This window comes from Melanotaenia boesemani, chromosome 21 (assembly GCF_017639745.1).
Source record: "Melanotaenia boesemani isolate fMelBoe1 chromosome 21, fMelBoe1.pri, whole genome shotgun sequence".
Classification (NCBI taxonomy): Eukaryota; Metazoa; Chordata; class Actinopteri; order Atheriniformes; family Melanotaeniidae; genus Melanotaenia; species Melanotaenia boesemani.
The window spans coordinates 20,512,447-20,530,585 of NC_055702.1; the positions used below are offsets into that span (position 1 = coordinate 20,512,447).

At 42.4% G+C, this 18,139-nt stretch overlaps 1 protein-coding gene across 2 annotated transcripts in view; it reads left to right on the forward strand.

Moving 5' to 3' along the window:
* Positions 1-16,756, forward strand: part of ep300a (E1A binding protein p300 a) — a 35,071-nt gene extending 18,315 nt beyond the window's left edge. For both annotated transcript variants that reach the window (XM_041973871.1, XM_041973872.1), the window contains exons 14-31: positions 1,966-2,448; positions 3,528-3,936; positions 4,094-4,212; positions 4,339-4,402; positions 4,564-4,739; positions 6,176-6,264; positions 7,823-7,903; positions 8,261-8,317; positions 8,422-8,499; positions 8,611-8,678; positions 8,924-9,074; positions 9,418-9,564; positions 9,663-9,776; positions 9,887-10,052; positions 10,192-10,359; positions 10,480-10,641; positions 11,007-11,288; positions 11,403-16,756. In XM_041973871.1, the coding sequence (XP_041829805.1) occupies positions 1,966-2,448; positions 3,528-3,936; positions 4,094-4,212; positions 4,339-4,402; positions 4,564-4,739; positions 6,176-6,264; positions 7,823-7,903; positions 8,261-8,317; positions 8,422-8,499; positions 8,611-8,678; positions 8,924-9,074; positions 9,418-9,564; positions 9,663-9,776; positions 9,887-10,052; positions 10,192-10,359; positions 10,480-10,641; positions 11,007-11,288; positions 11,403-14,483 (5,895 nt within the window). In that variant the 3' untranslated portion in view covers positions 14,484-16,756. The remainder of the gene's footprint in view (positions 1-1,965; positions 2,449-3,527; positions 3,937-4,093; positions 4,213-4,338; positions 4,403-4,563; positions 4,740-6,175; positions 6,265-7,822; positions 7,904-8,260; positions 8,318-8,421; positions 8,500-8,610; positions 8,679-8,923; positions 9,075-9,417; positions 9,565-9,662; positions 9,777-9,886; positions 10,053-10,191; positions 10,360-10,479; positions 10,642-11,006; positions 11,289-11,402) is intronic.
* The last annotated feature ends 1,383 nt before the right edge of the window (positions 16,757-18,139 follow it).

Genomic DNA, 18,139 nt, shown 5'->3' on the forward strand with positions numbered 1-18,139 from the left:
GTTGACTCTGAAGGACAAATATTAATTTAGTCTTGCACCATGTCTAAACAGAAGGCATTGCATGAGCACCAGGTTTAGCAGAGCAGCATCAGCGACTGCTCTGTCTGTGTCCACAGGTGGCGATCAGGTACTGTGTTGCGCTTAGGCCACCTGCTTTTTTTGTTTTAAATGCTTAGAGACCAGTACATAATAGCCACATTTATACTATTAGGCCACAGTGAGCTGAAACTGATCAAACCAGTGTATGCTTGAAGCTCAAGGCCATAAACCTCCATACATCCTAGACTGAGGGGCGACTGGCCCTGTTGGTTGCCTCAGAAACCAACCACAATACTCCCGATACTTTTTCACTTCCAATACCAATATTGCAGCCTTCAGTATTGGCTGATACCAATATCAATCTGACACGATATCAGCACAAATCATACATACTTTTACTTCTTATGTAGTGTGGAATGTGAGAAAAAGCTTGATCCAGTGATACTGCACAGAGAACAATAGTCAGCGAAAGTAGGTATGAAAAAAACTGACCATGGGGTGCATAAGCTTGAACTTTAAACGTAAGAATATACAACAAATTAATAAAATAAATGATAAATTAGAAGATCCTGAAAAATAACCTCAATAAATCCAATTTAAACAAAGTTATATTTTTAAAGTGTCACTTGAGTTTTTTTATTTATTTATTTTTTACTGTCAGTATATGACACAAAACAACAAAAAAAGAACTCAATATTGTCCACTGTCCAACTGCTCAAAGTTAAGAGTCCACAGCTGTAATTTCACTGACTGCCCAAAACAGTGTGCTTATTGCTCTTAGTCTTTACAAAAAACAGTGTAAACAAAGTAAACACATCACTCTAATAACAAGAGCAGAAAACAAATAAATATTAGTCAATTAACTAAATGGATGGCTACCATACCTACTCCTCCATCTCTGCTTTCTGCTGTGTATGTATGAGTATGATGTGGAGAGTCTGTTTTTAAGAAAAGCATTTCGGCATGCTGAGCTCTCAGCCTGCTCCTGTGCTCATCAACAATAATTGATGCCGTGCTAAAGTGCCTATCACTAGTTTTTTGTGATGCTGCTTCATATGCATGATTAGGTTGGACCGCATTAAACTTCCTTGGATCTGTTCCACCACAGTTAAACTTGTGCATGACAAGTGTTGAGTAGATTTCAATGTAAAATACTGCCACATGGCCGACCATTGCTCCTGCTCCTTGCTACTTTGCTAGCACATGCTGTTGTGATCCAGTGGGTTCTTCATGCTGGATCTGCTGGGCGCTGCTGCATAAAAATGCTGAAACGAAATGGACTACTTATATCGGAGAGTTTTGATAAAAGGCCAATATAATCTGATTATGTTACTTTGTCTGATATCAGACCTATTTCCGATATTGATATCAGATCGGGACACTCATAGTGGAAACACTATTGACTGACACACTTGTATGCACTGTTGGCCTGATTGTATAAACATAACTGATTGTAGTTACATGCTTATAGTGGAGAAAATGGGCTTAAACAAAACAAAGATTTCAGTTCAGGACTATGTTCTTATTGGGCTATTTACTTTCTTTGCAGTAGGGTTGTTATGTAGATTGGTCAGAACACTCTCAGATTGGAGGGTCACAAGGGCACCATGACAGCTATGTGTTTTTTTTTTTTTTGAGTGCTCAGACTGCTGTCTACTGCAGGTAGTACCAACAAGTACTCCATGCAACTCCACTTCAAGAAATGTGCAAGGCAGGCTTACCGTAACAAGAGGGATATTTATAGTTGTATTAACATAGAAGCTGTTTTGTTATGAGAAGCATGAACACATGAAGCTCACTTTGTATAGACACTATGATGAATGATCTTTTTTTGTGATCTCATGTTATATATTAATGTTTTTGTCTTTTATTAATCTTGCCCATGTGTTTATGTACTGTTTTTAACTCTTCTTTTTTTATCCATAGACACAGATGGGAACCCCTCCCTCTCTCTCAGTTGCTAGTCCCCTATCGCAGCAGGGCTCAGCCAGCGGTCCCGGTGGTGTCTCCACAGTGGGGCCAATGGGTCCGCAAAGTGTGGGTGGTGGAGGTCCCAACTCAGCTGTTGGAGCTCCTCTGACTCCATCGAACACAAACCAGCAACCCAACTCCATCCCCCATTTGGGAGCAGTGCGTGGCAGCTCTCCTTCCCCTGCACACAGTCGATCTCCTACTCCGCACCAAACGCCTCCCAGACTAGCTGGATCCCAGACGCCACAACCACACACCCCTAACGCACCACAGCTGGCACCGCCTTTAGCCCTTCAGCAGAATCAGCTCAGTCAGGGCCCAGGCTCCAACAAGCCCCTCCAGCAGCACCACATAGGACCCGCTGGTTCGACCACTCCATCGCACCCTGGATTAGCCTCCAATTCGACACCACATGGTGGACAGTTGCCACACACTCCGGTCAGTGTTGTATCATCTTGTAGATTTCATTTTGATTATATTTGAATCTAGGATGTTAAGAACAGATTGCACTAGTGCTACCGCAGATCATTGTTTTTGTTTATGCACACTATACACAGTAGATATGACCACCTTAGCATGAAAATCAGCACCAGTCTTAATGCTAATATTCAGTGTTATTTTATCTAACAGAACCAGCTTATTTTGTTTTTGCTCCTCTAATTTACCTGTTACGCTGCTCAAGACATTTGTGTCACCTGTATGTTTTCTTCCCTTTTACGCTTCACTATTACTGTACATTTATTCATTTAGATAGACTCACGAACACCAGAGAGTTTTCAGTGTCTGGTCTTTTTCTGCAATTTACTCTTAAGCATTTGTCAGCAAGAGACTGGAGAAAAACTTTCACAGCTGAAAATATGATGAAAGGGGCTGTCTTTGTCTGTAGCACAAAAAGGGCAAAAACATGATACAAGAAATATACTGGAAATTGTTTAACTGGTCAGAAGTAGTGGGAGAGGTTGCTTGATGACTGCTGTGTTGACGTATCTGAACTAGGCCTGCAACGATTAGTAGACGTTGACGACAATACAAACGTCGGACTTAAATAACCTCATGCAAGATTTCAAAGCTTAAAGTGAAATAAGAGCCATTTATAATAATCAAGAGATACATAATCCGATTAGTCGTTTTAATAGTCAGTGACTAATCGACCATCAGAAAAATCATTAGTTGCAGCCCTAATCTGAACACATCTACAGTAGTGGGGAACAAGTGGAAAGGGGGGTTTTAGGGCAACTCTTCAGCATGCTCACACACTTAATTTGTTTATTAGTAGTTCTTTGATATACACCTCTGTTTGCACAGTTGTTGATGTTCCCAAAATTGTTTTTTGGGTAGTGGGTGGAAAATTTCCACAAGAAGTCTCAAGTGACAGTTGTGGACATTTGCATTCTTACATGCCACCACTCAGGAGCATCCCTAAGTCATTTTAGGACTCTGGTACATATGTAAAAACTGCTCATGTTACATTTATTATTCCATCCACTTAAGTTTGTTTTCTCACTTTCTTTTTGTAGTTGTCCCAGAAGGGATCATTCCCAGCAGACAGTCAGGCCCTGACTCCAGCCTCTGTCAGCAGTCTGGACACATTGTCCCAGCAGCCCCAGTCAGACACCTCAGCCACCAACCTCGAAGCCAAGATGGAAGTCAAGCATCAAGATGAGGAGGAAGAGGGTGATGGGGGCAGCTGCTCCAAAGGAGGGAAGCTCAGCAATCACAAAACAGAGGAAAAGCCTGTAAAATTAGAACTTAAGAAGGAAGAGTGTTCTGGAGAGGGGGGCAAAGGAGTTCCTATGGATACTTCAACAACAACACAAGCATTGGGAGTGAAGATGGAAGACAGGAAACCGGAGGTGAAGAAAGAGGTGAAAGAGGAAGAGGAGACTTCTGAAGCAGTTGTTCCACAGGCTCCAGTGAAAAAGAAAAGTAAGACAAGCTCTTACAATTTAATTTAGTTGGTTTTGTTTTTGACATTTCAGTCTGTTATTTCAAATCATAGGTGTGCGGATTTTATTTGTTGATTTGTTATTGCCCTTTTTTGCTGCTCTTTTGTCTCATTTTCTTCTCCCTATCAATTTTATAGTCTTTAAGCCAGAGGAGCTCCGCCAGGCACTGATGCCCACACTAGAATCTCTCTACAGACAAGACCCAGAGTCTCTGCCCTTTAGGATGCCTGTTGACCCACAGCTGCTCTGCATACCTGTACGTATCGCTGCTGAAGTTGCTGCTGCACGTACCTGCCTACTGGATACTTTGAACTTTGTTCTAGTGTCCATCTCTGGCTTTTGTGTCTATACTGTAATTCATAACTGCATTGTGATGTTTCAGGACTACTTTGACATTGTGAAGAATCCCATGGACCTATCAACTATTAAGCGAAAGCTAGACACAGGTGAGTGTGCGCTGCTACGTATCATACCTTATGTTAATTCTTAGGAAACTTGATGGAGAATGGTGCTTCTTGCTATTTGGAAGTCCTTTGTTCTCTTACCCTTTTATAGACGATACTCCAGTATGATGTGTCCTCATCTTACGTTTGTGGTCTGGTTGTAGGTCAGTACCAGGATCCCTGGCAGTACGTGGATGACATCTGGCTGATGTTTAACAATGCCTGGCTGTACAATCGCAAAACATCACGGGTCTACAAGTACTGCTCCAAGCTGGCTGAGGTTTTCGAGCAAGAGATCGATCCAGTGATGCAAAGTCTCGGCTATTGCTGTGGAAGGAAGGTGAGACAAAGTGCTGCATAACCCATGTATCGAGAACAGATGACAAGGATTGGTCATAAATTTGTAACAGTTCCCAAACTTGACAAGAGTTGAACTTAGAAACATTTGGTGCTTGAAGTAGAAAAACTAGAAAATGTTTTAAGTGCTCGTAACATCAGTGGAGCTGATCATCAAGCAACATAATGTCCACATTTAAGCCAGACAATCCAGGAGCATTTATGGACTTTTTTGATCCATCTTGGCCAGGAACTCTTATCAAGTGATCCATCTTAAAAAAAAACATTAAGTATTAAACCATTTCATTTTCAAATTTATTGAGATTGTGTGAAAAAGCTGAGGCGCACAAAAATTTTAGTTAGAATTCAAACACTGAAATGTAACTTTGCCCATTCATGTCTGAAAATGGAAGAAGTGAAGTAGGTTTATACCTTAATTTGGCTTGACGTATACCACTGCCATATTACATTTCAGCACTCACTAGACTCAGCTAGTTTTGTATTTGCAGAGAAATTACAAAGCTGATTGGCTGGATGAAGGGTTGATGTTTTACAGTGAGGCAAAATAGCAGTTTACATATTCTTAATTATAAGCATAATTTAAAAACAAAATCTAAGCAAACCAATCAGCATAGTTGAGCTCTTTGGGGGGACGATTTATTGGTGGAATGAGGTTGTATTTGTCCTTTTCCTCGTGTGACCAGTTAAATTATGTTGTAGGTTGTAGGATGATGAAGCACGATTTTGTATGATTTTGATGTCATCACAGCTAAATTTGAGCCAGCAGTTTCAAAATCTGAATAAAGAAGAGATAAATCAGTTTTCTAACTCTAGTCATCAGTGTGCTGCACTTGGTCTTTCACAATGTGCTCTTTGCTCTGCTGGTTCTGCTTCTGCTTCACACTCTACTAAATCTATCCAGGTTTTTCTAATTCTCATTGTTCCTTTGTAATTTAAGTAGACATTACAAGTTCTGCAAAGTCTGGCATCCAGAGAAAACGTGTCTTTATGATGAAAGCTGAACAGTTTGCTAGCTTGTTGCTAGTATGAAAATGATGCTTGGTACTTTGCTTATTTATCATGCTCTGGGGGGGGGGGGGGTCACTTTTGCTCACTTTATATACAGAGTCCTTGTGCATCATGGATTTGATATTTTAGACCTGCCCTACAAATCCTAAGCAGGAAAAACTATGGGAAACTTTTTAAAAGCCCATCCTCACATTTCAGTAAAACTCACTTTGCTGCCTTTTAACATATATATATATATATATATATATATATATATATATATATATATATATATATATATATATATATAATGCTTTTTTCAGACCGTATAGGTCATATTAACTGTGGTATTTTTAATAAAATGAGTGCATTGAATTGTTGATAGTCATAAGATTAATATGTTTTGTATCCTATTTTGCTTCTGTCCTCCAGCTGGAGTTTTCTCCGCAGACACTTTGCTGCTATGGAAAGCAGCTGTGCACTATTCCCAGAGACGCCGTTTACTTCAGCTACCAGAACAGGTATGAAAGGAGGGAAATGCATTTGAGTAGTGGAGATGAAAGGAAAAACTATACAAAAGTAGTGGGGTTTGTAGGAGAGAAGTAGGGACCGAGGGACAAATTAAACAAACTGCCAGTCATAATAAAAATATGATTAAAATGGTATTCAGAGAAAGTTTGGTAGCTACCAAATGTTTTATCAAGCTGTTGGTCTGATTGTTTTCCTAAACACTTTCCTTCACTTCATGTTCCCCATATTTTTTTTGTTGTTTTTTTTTTTTTTTTACACCTCCATGTGGTGCCTAATATACTGGCATTTTAACAGTCAGTCCTCTTATCACATTATTTCACTTCAAAAAGTAGCTCAGTACTGAATCGGTGAACTACTGATCATCAGTGGCCCCGTTCATGTATATCTTGATTTGATCACAGATGGGAGGCTTTGTTTTTATCCGTTTACACCTGGCATTAGTATGTTTCTGCATTTGTTTTGAGTTGCTACTTTATAGATTTAATTTTCATTCTCAAACAAATGCAATTTCAGTTTTTGTTTCAGTTGTACTCTCTCTTAGCAGATAAATTTCCAAGCCTCATCTGCTATAAATGGTTCCCTCAGTGCAGCCCAGGTTACAAAACTGACCACATTCGACCCAGACCACCTCATAATGTGGGACTGAGTCTCGGTGCATTTTCAAGGTTTTCCAAATCTTGGAGCTGTCATCTTGTGATCAGATCACCCAAGATGTTCATACCATGTGTGAACAGGACTGTGTGTGTTTACAAAAAGGCTAGGCAGGCAAAGTTTTTTTTTTTTCTCCCTCTGATGCTATTTGAGTTAACACTGCTCAGTAAATGTTCATTTTTGATGGAAAAAGAATATTAAGGCTGAGCTATTTATTATTGCTCTTTCAGCATGGTGGCCTGCATCTTTTCTCCTTCTGCCTGTCTTCAGACTTTTTGTACCCCCATGAAAATCTTACTGCTTTGTAAAGGACCGACTTTAAAATGAGCTGCTTGAATGAACAGTTTAGCAGTTTTCTGTGCTTCATATTTGTTCAGTGTTATGTGTATAATGTCCTGTGCTACAGCTCCCTGCTCCAGTCCCACTGTTTAGCTCCTGTTGATTCTGTTCCTGCTCTTTTAGCTGTGACAGTGATTGTTGTTGTTGCTCATCCTCTCATGTCCAAATTGCTAATCTGTACTTTGCCTTGGCTCTCTGCTGTGTGTTGTCTTGGATGTTTTGTCTTTGTTATGTTCCTGGTCCATATGACTTGTCTGTCCTCCTGCTCCACTTGTTGTCGACATTGGCTTGCTATTGCCTTCACCAACCATGCACCTTAAAACCCTCCTCATCCCCCTTATTCCCTCACCCCTTAAAAAATCATGACTGGCTGTTGCGATGACGACTCCCTGCTGTCCTGCGCTCCTCCTTCCTGCACTCCCTGCTTGCTCCGCTTGTGGCACCCTGCCTTGCCCATGTCCCGTACCATTTGGTGACTGCCCTCCCATGCGCTGTCTGTGATTGACTGTGCTGTGGGGAATGGTGTAGTTCACCAAAATTTGGGCTTCTTGCTGACAGGTACCACTACTGTGAGAAGTGCTTCAACGAGATCCAGGGAGAGAACGTTTCCCTGGGTGATGACCCTACCCAGCCACAGACGTGAGTATTACTCCATTTGTTAAATGGCTCTATGTGATTTATTTGCAACATTGCATTCATTACTTATGCTATTAGCTGCACAGGAACGACATTAACAAAGTATTTTTTTCCCATTTCATTTTAACCAAACATTTAGAAGCAGTTAAACACTATAGTTTTTGGGACTGGCAGCAGTTGAAACTATATGCTACGTCCTGATGTTTTACTAAATGAAATCTTGACATTTGTAATGGTAGCCTTTGTTTAAGTCCTGTTATGTTTCATGTCTTTTTCAAATTGTTACAGTAAAACTATTTAAATTGCTGTAGCTTGAAAGTTTTTTCACATGTTTTAATACCACCTCCGATGTAATTTCAGGTCTATTAACAAGGATCAGTTTGAGAAAAAGAAGAATGACACACTGGACCCTGAGCTGTAAGTCTACTCCTTGCCATGTGTCCCTATCATTGAACTGGAGATATGTTTGTTTCAAGGTTTGAAAGTATATAGTTTGTATCCTCATATCTGTCTGTTTTCAGGCTTGTTGAATGTATGGACTGTGGACGCAGGATGCATCAGATCTGTGTTTTGCACAATGACACAATCTGGCCATCAGGGTGAGTCTTTTATGTTTTTTCCCCAATGTGTATGTGGAATTCCTGTGTCCATGAACAAGATGCTGTTTTTACATTCAGTTCAACTGACCTTTTTTTTTCCTCCTGTTGTAGTTTTGTATGTGATGGCTGCTTGAAGAAGACAAATAAGACAAGGAAAGAAAACAAGTATTCTGCCAAAAGTAAGTGGCAACACCTCAGTCCCAGGTTTTTAACAAGGCATATTTCTGACATACTATGAAAATTAGCAGAGTTCAAACTCAGTCATCTCATTGTCACTGCCTCATTGTCACTGCCTCATTGTCACATTATGCAGATTAGCATAGCAATCTACATAAAGATCAAGAATAAAGAAAATTCTGGTGTATTAATGTAGTTTTAAATCCTGTTACTCCAGGCTATTGTTACAGTTCTGTCTTTCCTGCAGGGTTGCCTCAGACCAAATTGAGCTGTTTTCTGGAGATCAGAGTGAATGACTTTTTAAAGCGTCAGTCCCATCCAGAAGCTGGAGAAGTCTTCATTCGTGTTGTCCATGTCTCTGACAAAGTGGTGGAAGTGAAACCAGGCATGAAGTCCAGGTACAAGAACCAAACACACACACACACAGCAGTCAGAGGGGGAGATCCCTGTGTAATTAGCTTACAACAGCATTTTCCTATGCAGAGAGTCGGCAAGCGGCAGTCCAAGAGAACTTATTTGTTTCTTTTGAGAATTTATTGTACATGTGAAGGAAGAAAATGTTGAACTTTAAAATCAAATAAAAAAATGTTGGGGGTAAAAAACATGTATACCTTGGATTGAACTTTTTGACTTTAAGCTAGCTGAGGATTTGTGGACATCGAAGACTCAGGTGGCTAATATTTTTGTTGACCCGAATGCATGTTTTACAGTTTGTAAAAATTACTCATATTTTGTCTTCAGATTTGTGGACAGCGGCGAGATGTCGGAGTCTTTTCCATACAGGACGAAAGCCCTTTTTGCATTTGAGGATATTGATGGTGCTGATGTCTGCTTCTTCGGTATGCACGTTCAGGAGTACGGGTCTGACTGCCCTCAGCCCAACCAGAGGTGAAGATTTTACCACATTATAAGAAGTAAAATTTAAAAATTGAATCCTGTTTATAAAGCTTAACTAAAATTCTGTATTCTTTGTCTTTTTCTTTCAGGCGAGTGTACATTTCCTACCTGGACAGCGTGCACTTTTTTCGGCCTCGCTCTCTAAGAACAGCAGTTTACCATGAAATCCTCATTGGCTACTTGGAGTATGTCAAGAAGTTGGGGTGAGTTCACAAAATGAAATATTTATTTTACAGTATGTAAATGATTTAGTCTTTTTGAATTCATTCTTTGTGGTTGTGTTTTTCCCCCCCCTCTTTTGTGTCCCCCTCAGTTACACCACTGGCCACATCTGGGCCTGCCCACCCAGTGAAGGTGACGACTACATCTTCCACTGCCACCCTGCTGATCAGAAGATCCCAAAGCCCAAGCGACTTCAGGAGTGGTACAAGAAGATGTTAGACAAAGCTGTGGCAGAGCGGATTGTACATGACTATAAGGTACACAGTCAGAATAAATTAAAACCACAGTTTTTGTAGGTAAACTCCTCTAACTTGTTGCCTGTGTATATGTACGTTTGCAATGACAAATTGGATTTTTGTGCAAATGCCTAATTTTATTGTGTGTTTACCTGAAAAGGATATTTTCAAGCAGGCGACAGAAGATCGCTTGACCAGTGCCAAGGAACTGCCTTATTTTGAAGGTGACTTTTGGCCCAATGTACTGGAGGAGAGTATTAAAGAGCTGGAGCAGGAGGAGGAGGAGAGGAAAAGGGAGGAGAACAGCACTTCCAATGAGAGTATCGATGTAAGACTGAATCACCCTGTATGGTCCTTGACTACCCACAGACTAGAATTTGATGATTTATTCCTTTGCCTCTTTTTTTTTTTTTTCTCTCTTTTTTCTTTCTCTTACTTTTCTGCACAGGACACAAAAGTTGACAGCAAAAATGCAAAGAAGAAGAACAACAAAAAGACAAGTAAGAACAAGAGCAGCTTGAGCCGAGCCAATAAGAAGAAGCCAGGGATGCCAAACGTCTCCAATGACCTTTCTCAGAAACTCTATGCCACTATGGAAAAACACAAAGAGGTATGATTAGAGGATAAAAATAAAGGATTTTGTTTTCGCTTGCAGTAGATTAGTAGAGTGCTGCCGAAACCCGTTGGGTTTTCTAAAAGTTTCTCATGATAGGATAGGTGTGTCCTGCCATTTCACTTGTTTACTTTAACCTGATTTTAATCAGGCATGCCACCGAGTACTACTTATTACCAGTTATGATGCTAGAGTGGTAACTGGCATAAGTAGCAAAACTACACGGCTAAAGAAGACAATTGTCAGCTAATTACGCATGCTGTTATATGCATGTGAGAGTAAAAGCAAATTAAATAAGGCCACAGGAAAATGGCTTAACTAACAACTGGTTTTTCCTTCTTCCCATCTTTTTCCTGGCTTAGGTGTTCTTTGTGATCCGGCTGATTGCAGGCCCCATGGCAAATGCTTTGCCTCCCATCGCAGACCCAGATCCTTTGATGGCATGCGACCTCATGGATGGTCGTGATGCTTTCTTGACACTGGCGCGGGACAAACACCTTGAGTTCAGCTCACTGAGGAGGTCTATGTGGAGTTCTATGTGCATGCTGGTGGAGTTGCACAACCAAAGCCAGGATCGCTTTGTTTACACATGCAATGAATGCAAACACCATGTGGAGACTCGTTTCCACTGCACCGTTTGTGAGGTAAGGTATTCTATATATATATATATATGGTAGTATATACAGGTTTTAGAGTTTATGCTGCTGTAAAACCTGCATTTTAAATACTGAACTGCCATTTTATGCCTTCTCTCCCAGGATTACGATCTCTGCATCACGTGTTATCACACTAAGGGCCATGAGCACAAGATGGAGAAACTAGGCCTCGGCTTGGACGACGAGAGCAGCAACCAGGCTGCAGCAACCACTCAGAGCCCTGGAGATTCGCGCCGCCTCAGCATCCAGCGTTGCATCCAGTCCCTCGTCCACGCGTGCCAGTGTCGAAATGCAAATTGCTCACTCCCGTCCTGTCAGAAGATGAAACGTGTCGTCCAGCACACAAAAGGCTGCAAGAGAAAGACAAATGGTGGTTGCCCCATTTGCAAGCAGCTTATTGCATTGTGTTGCTACCATGCTAAGCACTGTCAGGAGAACAAGTGTCCAGTTCCCTTCTGCCTAAATATCAAGCACAAGCTTCGCCAGCAGCAGCTGCAGCACAGGCTGCAGCAGGCTCAGATGCTAAGAAGGAGAATGGCCAGCATGCAGAGAGTAGGCCAGCCTGCTCCAGGAGGAGCTCCTGGGGGAAATGGCCTTCCCTCTCCAGGGGGCAACAATGGAACTGGTCCTGCTACCCCAACATCTGTTGGTACGCAGCCTCCAACTCCACAGACGCCCACCCAGGGTAACATGCCTGCTCTTCCCCAGCCGCAGGGAGTCGGAATGGGAACTCCAGTCCAGCAAATGCAGGTTCAACAGCAAGGTGGCACCCTTCCTCCTCAACATCATCTTCATCAGTTTCAGACAGTGGGTGGAGGTGGAATGATGAATTCCCAGCAGCAGCAGATGGTGCCTCAGCTCCAGCAGCAGGCTCCCAATGTCCAGCAACTCCAACAACATGCTGGAGGTCTGCCTCCATACAACCCCAGACCACCTGGAGCATCTCCCCTTCACCAGTCACTGGGAAAACCTGGACTGGGTCCAGCCACGCCTCCTCAGCAGCAGCAACAGCCGAACCAGGGACAGGGGTCCATGTCGGTACAAGGCCAGCAGCAGGGGCCCCCTCTGGCTGCTGTAGAGACAGCCCTTAAGATCCAACGCCTTGCAGAGACCCAAAGACAGCAGGCCCAAGCACAGATCCGTGGCTTGGGACAGGGGGGCATGATGCCGCCACATCCTCACCACCAGAACAGCCAGGCCCAGTTGGGAATGCCCCACATTGGGGCCCAGGGCATGCCCCCCCAGGCTCAGGGAGTTGTTGGTAGGACTTTGTTAGACCCACAACAACAGGGAATGCTAGCTGGAATGCAGCAAGGTGGCCCTCAGTCACAGCTGCCACCTCAAGTTCAGCTACAGCAGCAGGCCCAGCAGATCGGTGGTGGACAACTTCAGCCAACAAACCAGCAGTGGGGCCCTGGGGGACCAACAATGAATCCACAACAAAGAGCAGGCATGATGGGTCACATGGCACCACAGCAGCCGCCAGCAGTTCCTCAACAACAGCAGCAGCCAATGAATCCGCAGCAACCTCAACCAGGAAACCGGGGGTTGATGCAAGTAATGGGTGTATCAGGATCACCAACAGGAGCATCTGCTTCAATAGTGAGTGCAGCTGCTTCAGGAAACTTGCCCCAGGCAGCATTACAAGATCTACTGCGAACACTACGCTCTCCAAGCTCACCGTTGCAACAGCAGCAAGTTCTCAACATCCTCCGTTCCAACCCAACGCTAATGGCTGCTTTTATTCGTCAGAGAGCAGCCAGGTATCAAGGTGGTCAAGGAGGACCAGTAGGACCAGGTGGACCCACACAAGGTGGTCCCGGAGGTGTAAGGTTCCCAGGGGCTCCTGGAGGGTTGCCTGGTTTAGGAGGGCCTGGAGCCAACCAGCTTGCTAATTTGGATGGACAACAGCAGGTTAATGTAAACCAGGCAGGTCAGCCAGGGATGAATATAGCTCAGAGTGGAGCAGGGGGAGGGAATATGCCCACCATGGCTCAGTTACAGCAGTTACAACAGCAGCAACAACAGCGCCCAATGTTGCCTGGGAATCTCCAGCAACAGCAAATGGCTGCATTGCAGCAGCAACAGGGAGCAATGCAACCAGGGCAACAGGGCAACATGTCAAATATGACTCCACAGTTCAGAGAGTTGCTGATGAGAAGACACCTGCAGCAGCAACAACAGCAGCAGCAGCAGCAGCAGCAGCAGCAGATGGGAAACCATCCACAGTTCCAGCAGCAGCTTGGCCAACAAAACTTCCTGCAACCTGGACAGGGACAGCCAGGAATACCTCCCTCCTCTCAGCCTCAGCCTGTAGGTGTAGGGGTCCCTCAGCAGCAGCAAGGAGGACCACAGGGTGTGCCAGGACAGCTGAACCAGCAGCAAGGATACTCCAATTCCATGTCACAGGTAACTGCAGCACTCCAGCAAAGGCTCCAACATCAGATGCAGATGCAGCAGCAGCAGCAGCAGCAGAATTCAATGGGCGGCCATCAAGGACAGGATATTGGGTCCAGCGGGAGTGTGGGACCCCCGCTCCAGCCAGGACAAGGAGGATCAGGGCCAGGGCAACAGCAAGGCGGAGGTGGTGGACCCCCACTGTCACAAACGTCCCAAGGAATGCTACACCAGAACATCCATCAGAGGCTCCTGCAGCAGCAGCACCTTGGAGGGGGCTCTCCTGCCCAGCATAGCAGCCCCATGAGTCCTCAACAGCAAATGGCCCAGTCCCCTCACCTCCAAGGACAAGGAGGACTTGGTCCAGCAGGATCACTCGGCAATCAGGTCAGGTCCCCTCAGCCTTCACCGAGGCCGCAGTCGCAGCCTCCACACTCCAGCCCGTCCCCACGCATGCAGCCCTCCTCTCAACCTCAGCCCTCTCCTCATCGCATCTCCCCACAGACCCAGACTGGGTCGCCACACCCGGGCCACCTCAGTCAGCATCACCCCAGTATGGCACCGCCCCAACCACCACAAGCCCAACAGCAGGCGTTGCCTCAGCAGCCAGGTGGTTCTGTAGATCCCAGTCAGTTCAGCTCAGACCAGAACTCTATCATGTCCCAGCTGAGCGGGATGACAGGGATGCACGGAGGTCAGGGCGGGCAGTCAGACATGTTGGGGGGGAATAATAATGGCAACAACAACCAGGAGCTGGGAACGAACATTAACCACAACCTTATGTAGCCTTGACTTCATACTGTCTGGATGTTCTGATCTGTGGCCCCAAACAACAAACTGCCAAGAAAGGACAGTGAGATGGGACTCTTTGGGGTTTTAGAAGTTTTTATTTTTTATTTAAATATTTTTGTGATGTATAAATATGAACCGAAGCTTCCTTCCTATGGGAGATGCGACATTAATCTTAGAAGTGAATAAATGAATAAATTAAAACAATGGTAAGTTATTGCTGTTAATATATATCTATATATTTTTGCCAATTGTGTACAAAAAAAGGCAGAAGGGCAGTGTTTCAGGTGAAGATATTTCTTCCTTAAGTATATGACAATATTTTTGGGGACTGAGAATTTTGCCTTTTTATGAAGATTTTTAAGACTTCAAATGTGGCTAAAATTAAAGTGAGTTGACACAATGTACCTTTTTTATATATTTTTTTCTTAAATACCCTGTTATGATTGTATCTATTTTGCAGAGTATGTTTATTTTATTTCCATATCATTTTGTTCCCTCGATAAATCATAAAAACAAGCATCAACATATCTTCCGTTACAGAAGTTTTCTTCTGGACAGCTTTCACAGAAATGTACATTTTACAGTGACTGCAGCAGTTTCCATATAAATATTTATTTAGCTTAATTAGGTGGGGAGGGAGGGTGTGTTAAATGCAGCTTGATTTTTGACAGCTATCCTATTTTTTTTTTTCTCCTCCTGTGTCAGGGTTTATAGTTTCGAATTAAACCTTAACAGTGTTTTGTTTGGTGGGTGAGACGTTTTTCTGCAAACGATGGCCACTTTTGCAGAATGGATAGAAAACCTTGCTGCCCACCGCTCCACCTTCCTGTGAACGAGCACACTTTCCGTACCCTGACCCCCCCCTCCACCACCACCTCCAAAATGTGGAGGGATTAACTGTTGACGCCCTGTCGCCTGGATGTCAATTTCCCATTTCAAACAGGCTGGTTTATGAAAAGGTTGTACATATATTAAGTTGTTTATAAACTGTGACGTGAAGAAGAGATTGATAATGTTTTGTGAGGTTAAAGAAAATCCTGCCTGTGTCCCTTCTACCACAACGGTTTTCCTTCTAATACGTTGTCTGTTTTACCTTTTTGGTCCTCATCCTCATGGACTCTTAGTCACAAGGTTTAATTCGATGTTAGTACTGTACAGTTTAAGAAATGGTTGACTTGGATTCAGTTCCTTGTTTTGTTTTTGTTCATAAAGTTAAAGGTATAAAAAAAGTGTACATACTTAAGAACCTTAGGAGTGGAGATTTTCTGCTCCTTGTTTCCCCTCTTTTGATTGGATGTTTGTCTGTGTAAAACAAAACAAGTGCTCCTGAGCTGCTGTACAGTATTGAGGTTTTTCTTTTCTTTTCTAAAAATGTACAGTATGGGGTGTTGTAGGTCACAAGCACCAATGCGCCTTTTTCTGTGTAATTTTTGAGGTTTTAAAGAGGGAGGGATTATTTTAACAAGTCCACCCACCTTACTAATCTGAAAACTTTAGCCGTGAAACCTGCATGAAATGGAGCCGAAGCGAGGGTCGATGAGAGCCGTGACCCCCGAAAGACTTAAAAAAAATTTGGTCGTTTAGCTTTTTGTGGAGAGGACTGAAGACAATATTCACATGCTCACTATTTTTCTCAAAGTTGGGCTTGCTGGGTATCGGGGAGGGAACACACACCAGAACCAGGTTGCAATATATCTTGAGACTTATTTTATAAGAAAAAAAAGGATAAACTGTCTTTTATATATAGATATATTATTTAATTTTATTTTTTTGAAAATAAAACTTGAAGCTACAGGAATTATTAGATAAAAACCTTTTGTTTTGTATTAAAGATGTTATGGTGATGCAAAAAGACACTGCAGACAGTCATTCAGTTTGCCCTGGGGAGGCCGTGGAGTCCATTACACCATCCTTTTGATGAAATGTTTTATGTACATGAATATAGTTGTAAACATACTGAATCACTGTACAAACTGATGGCAACTGAACAAACTTTTTTTTCTTCCATTTCCTAAAAAGAGACTGGAAATACTATTATTTAAATATTTCTTTAGTATTCAAATGGAATCTGACCACTTCTTTGTTCCTCTTAACAATTTCGGTGCTTGCTGAGAGAAAGCAAAAATAACTTGCTCCATTTTCATTTGTTTCTCTTCTTTTTTTTTAAGTTATTTTGGTGGTCTGATTTTTAAATTTTTTTTCTTTTTTTGCCAATAAATTAATTGTACAATAAAGTATGTTTGTACCATTGGAAAAATACTTGTATTTTTTCCCCCCACATGATTGAAGTTTTTAGCAAAATGTAAAACAATATTGCGTTTTAGAAATGCTACTGACACAAGTGTTTCTGAGAAATCTAAAATGTTAAAAGAAAAAAAAAAATGAAAAATTTCTTTTGGATGTTTGATCATTAACTTCTTTTATAGTGAAAAGAAATCATCTACAATTTTATTCAACTCCTGAACATTGAAAATTTGCTAATCAAGTTTAGAATAAGCAATTCTAAACAGAGGTAGCCTATTTATTTTAAAAAGAATTTTTATGTCAAGTAGAAGAAATTTTTTGGCTGCATCCATGTTATGTTCTAGAACGCAGGTGGAGAAGATCTGAGCTTTGTGACCTGGTGCTTTATCCTGCTGGAAGCCATCAGAAATGCTGCACCGTGGTTCAAAATAACATTAAAAATAAAGAATTAAAAACAACATGAAGTTCACTAAGAACATAAAAAGTACAAAAATGAATGAATGGTAGAGTAAATTTGCAGAGTAGTGGTTACGAGTTTTAACTCTGGATTTGAGGATGTCCATCCCGTATTGTCAATGATACATCTTCGTTTCATGGCACCTTCACCAAAAAACTTTCATTGTCTCTTTATTTAATGCTTTAACTGTGTGTAAATGTTTAATATCACTTTCATGCCAATCATCCTCGGGCCGGTGGCACTGACATCCCACCCGATGAAGACCCTGGAGCAGCTGGTTCTTGTTCGTCTTCAGCCTCTGGTAAGTTCATTGTTGGATTTGCTCCAGTTTGCCTATCAGTCTGGCATTGGGGTGGACGACGCCACCAGTTTCCTCCTACAGCAGGCTCTCTATCACCTGGAGAAGCCTGGAAGCTCTGTGAGAATCGTGTTCTTTGATTTGTCCAGTGCTTTCAACAGTGTACAACCAACACTGCTGAGGAACAAGCTGGAGAAGACGGGTCGATCTGCACCTCATCCACAGTATGAGGACACGGGACTGTGTGTCATACACCATCGTCTACAGTGTAGGGGCCCCACAGGGAACGGTCCTGGCTCCGTTCCTTCTTCACTCTGTACACGGCAGACTTCACACAACACCTCCACCTGTCACCAGCAGAAGTTCTCTGATGACTTTCGTCGATGCTACACAATGATAAACATCACCCTGGAAATACTTATTTTGAGATATGTTGTCGCCATCAAATTCAAAATTAGCTAATATTTTACATGGAATGATAAAATGTCTCAGTTTTAACATCTGATATGTTTATTAACTGTTAATTAATGGTAATTAACAGTTACAAAAAATGATGGCACCTGCAGGAATCTTTCATATCCTTCAGAGCTTAAACTACCCATAGAAACAAGCCTCCTTCTTTACGGTGAGTAAGCAGACGTCAACATGGAA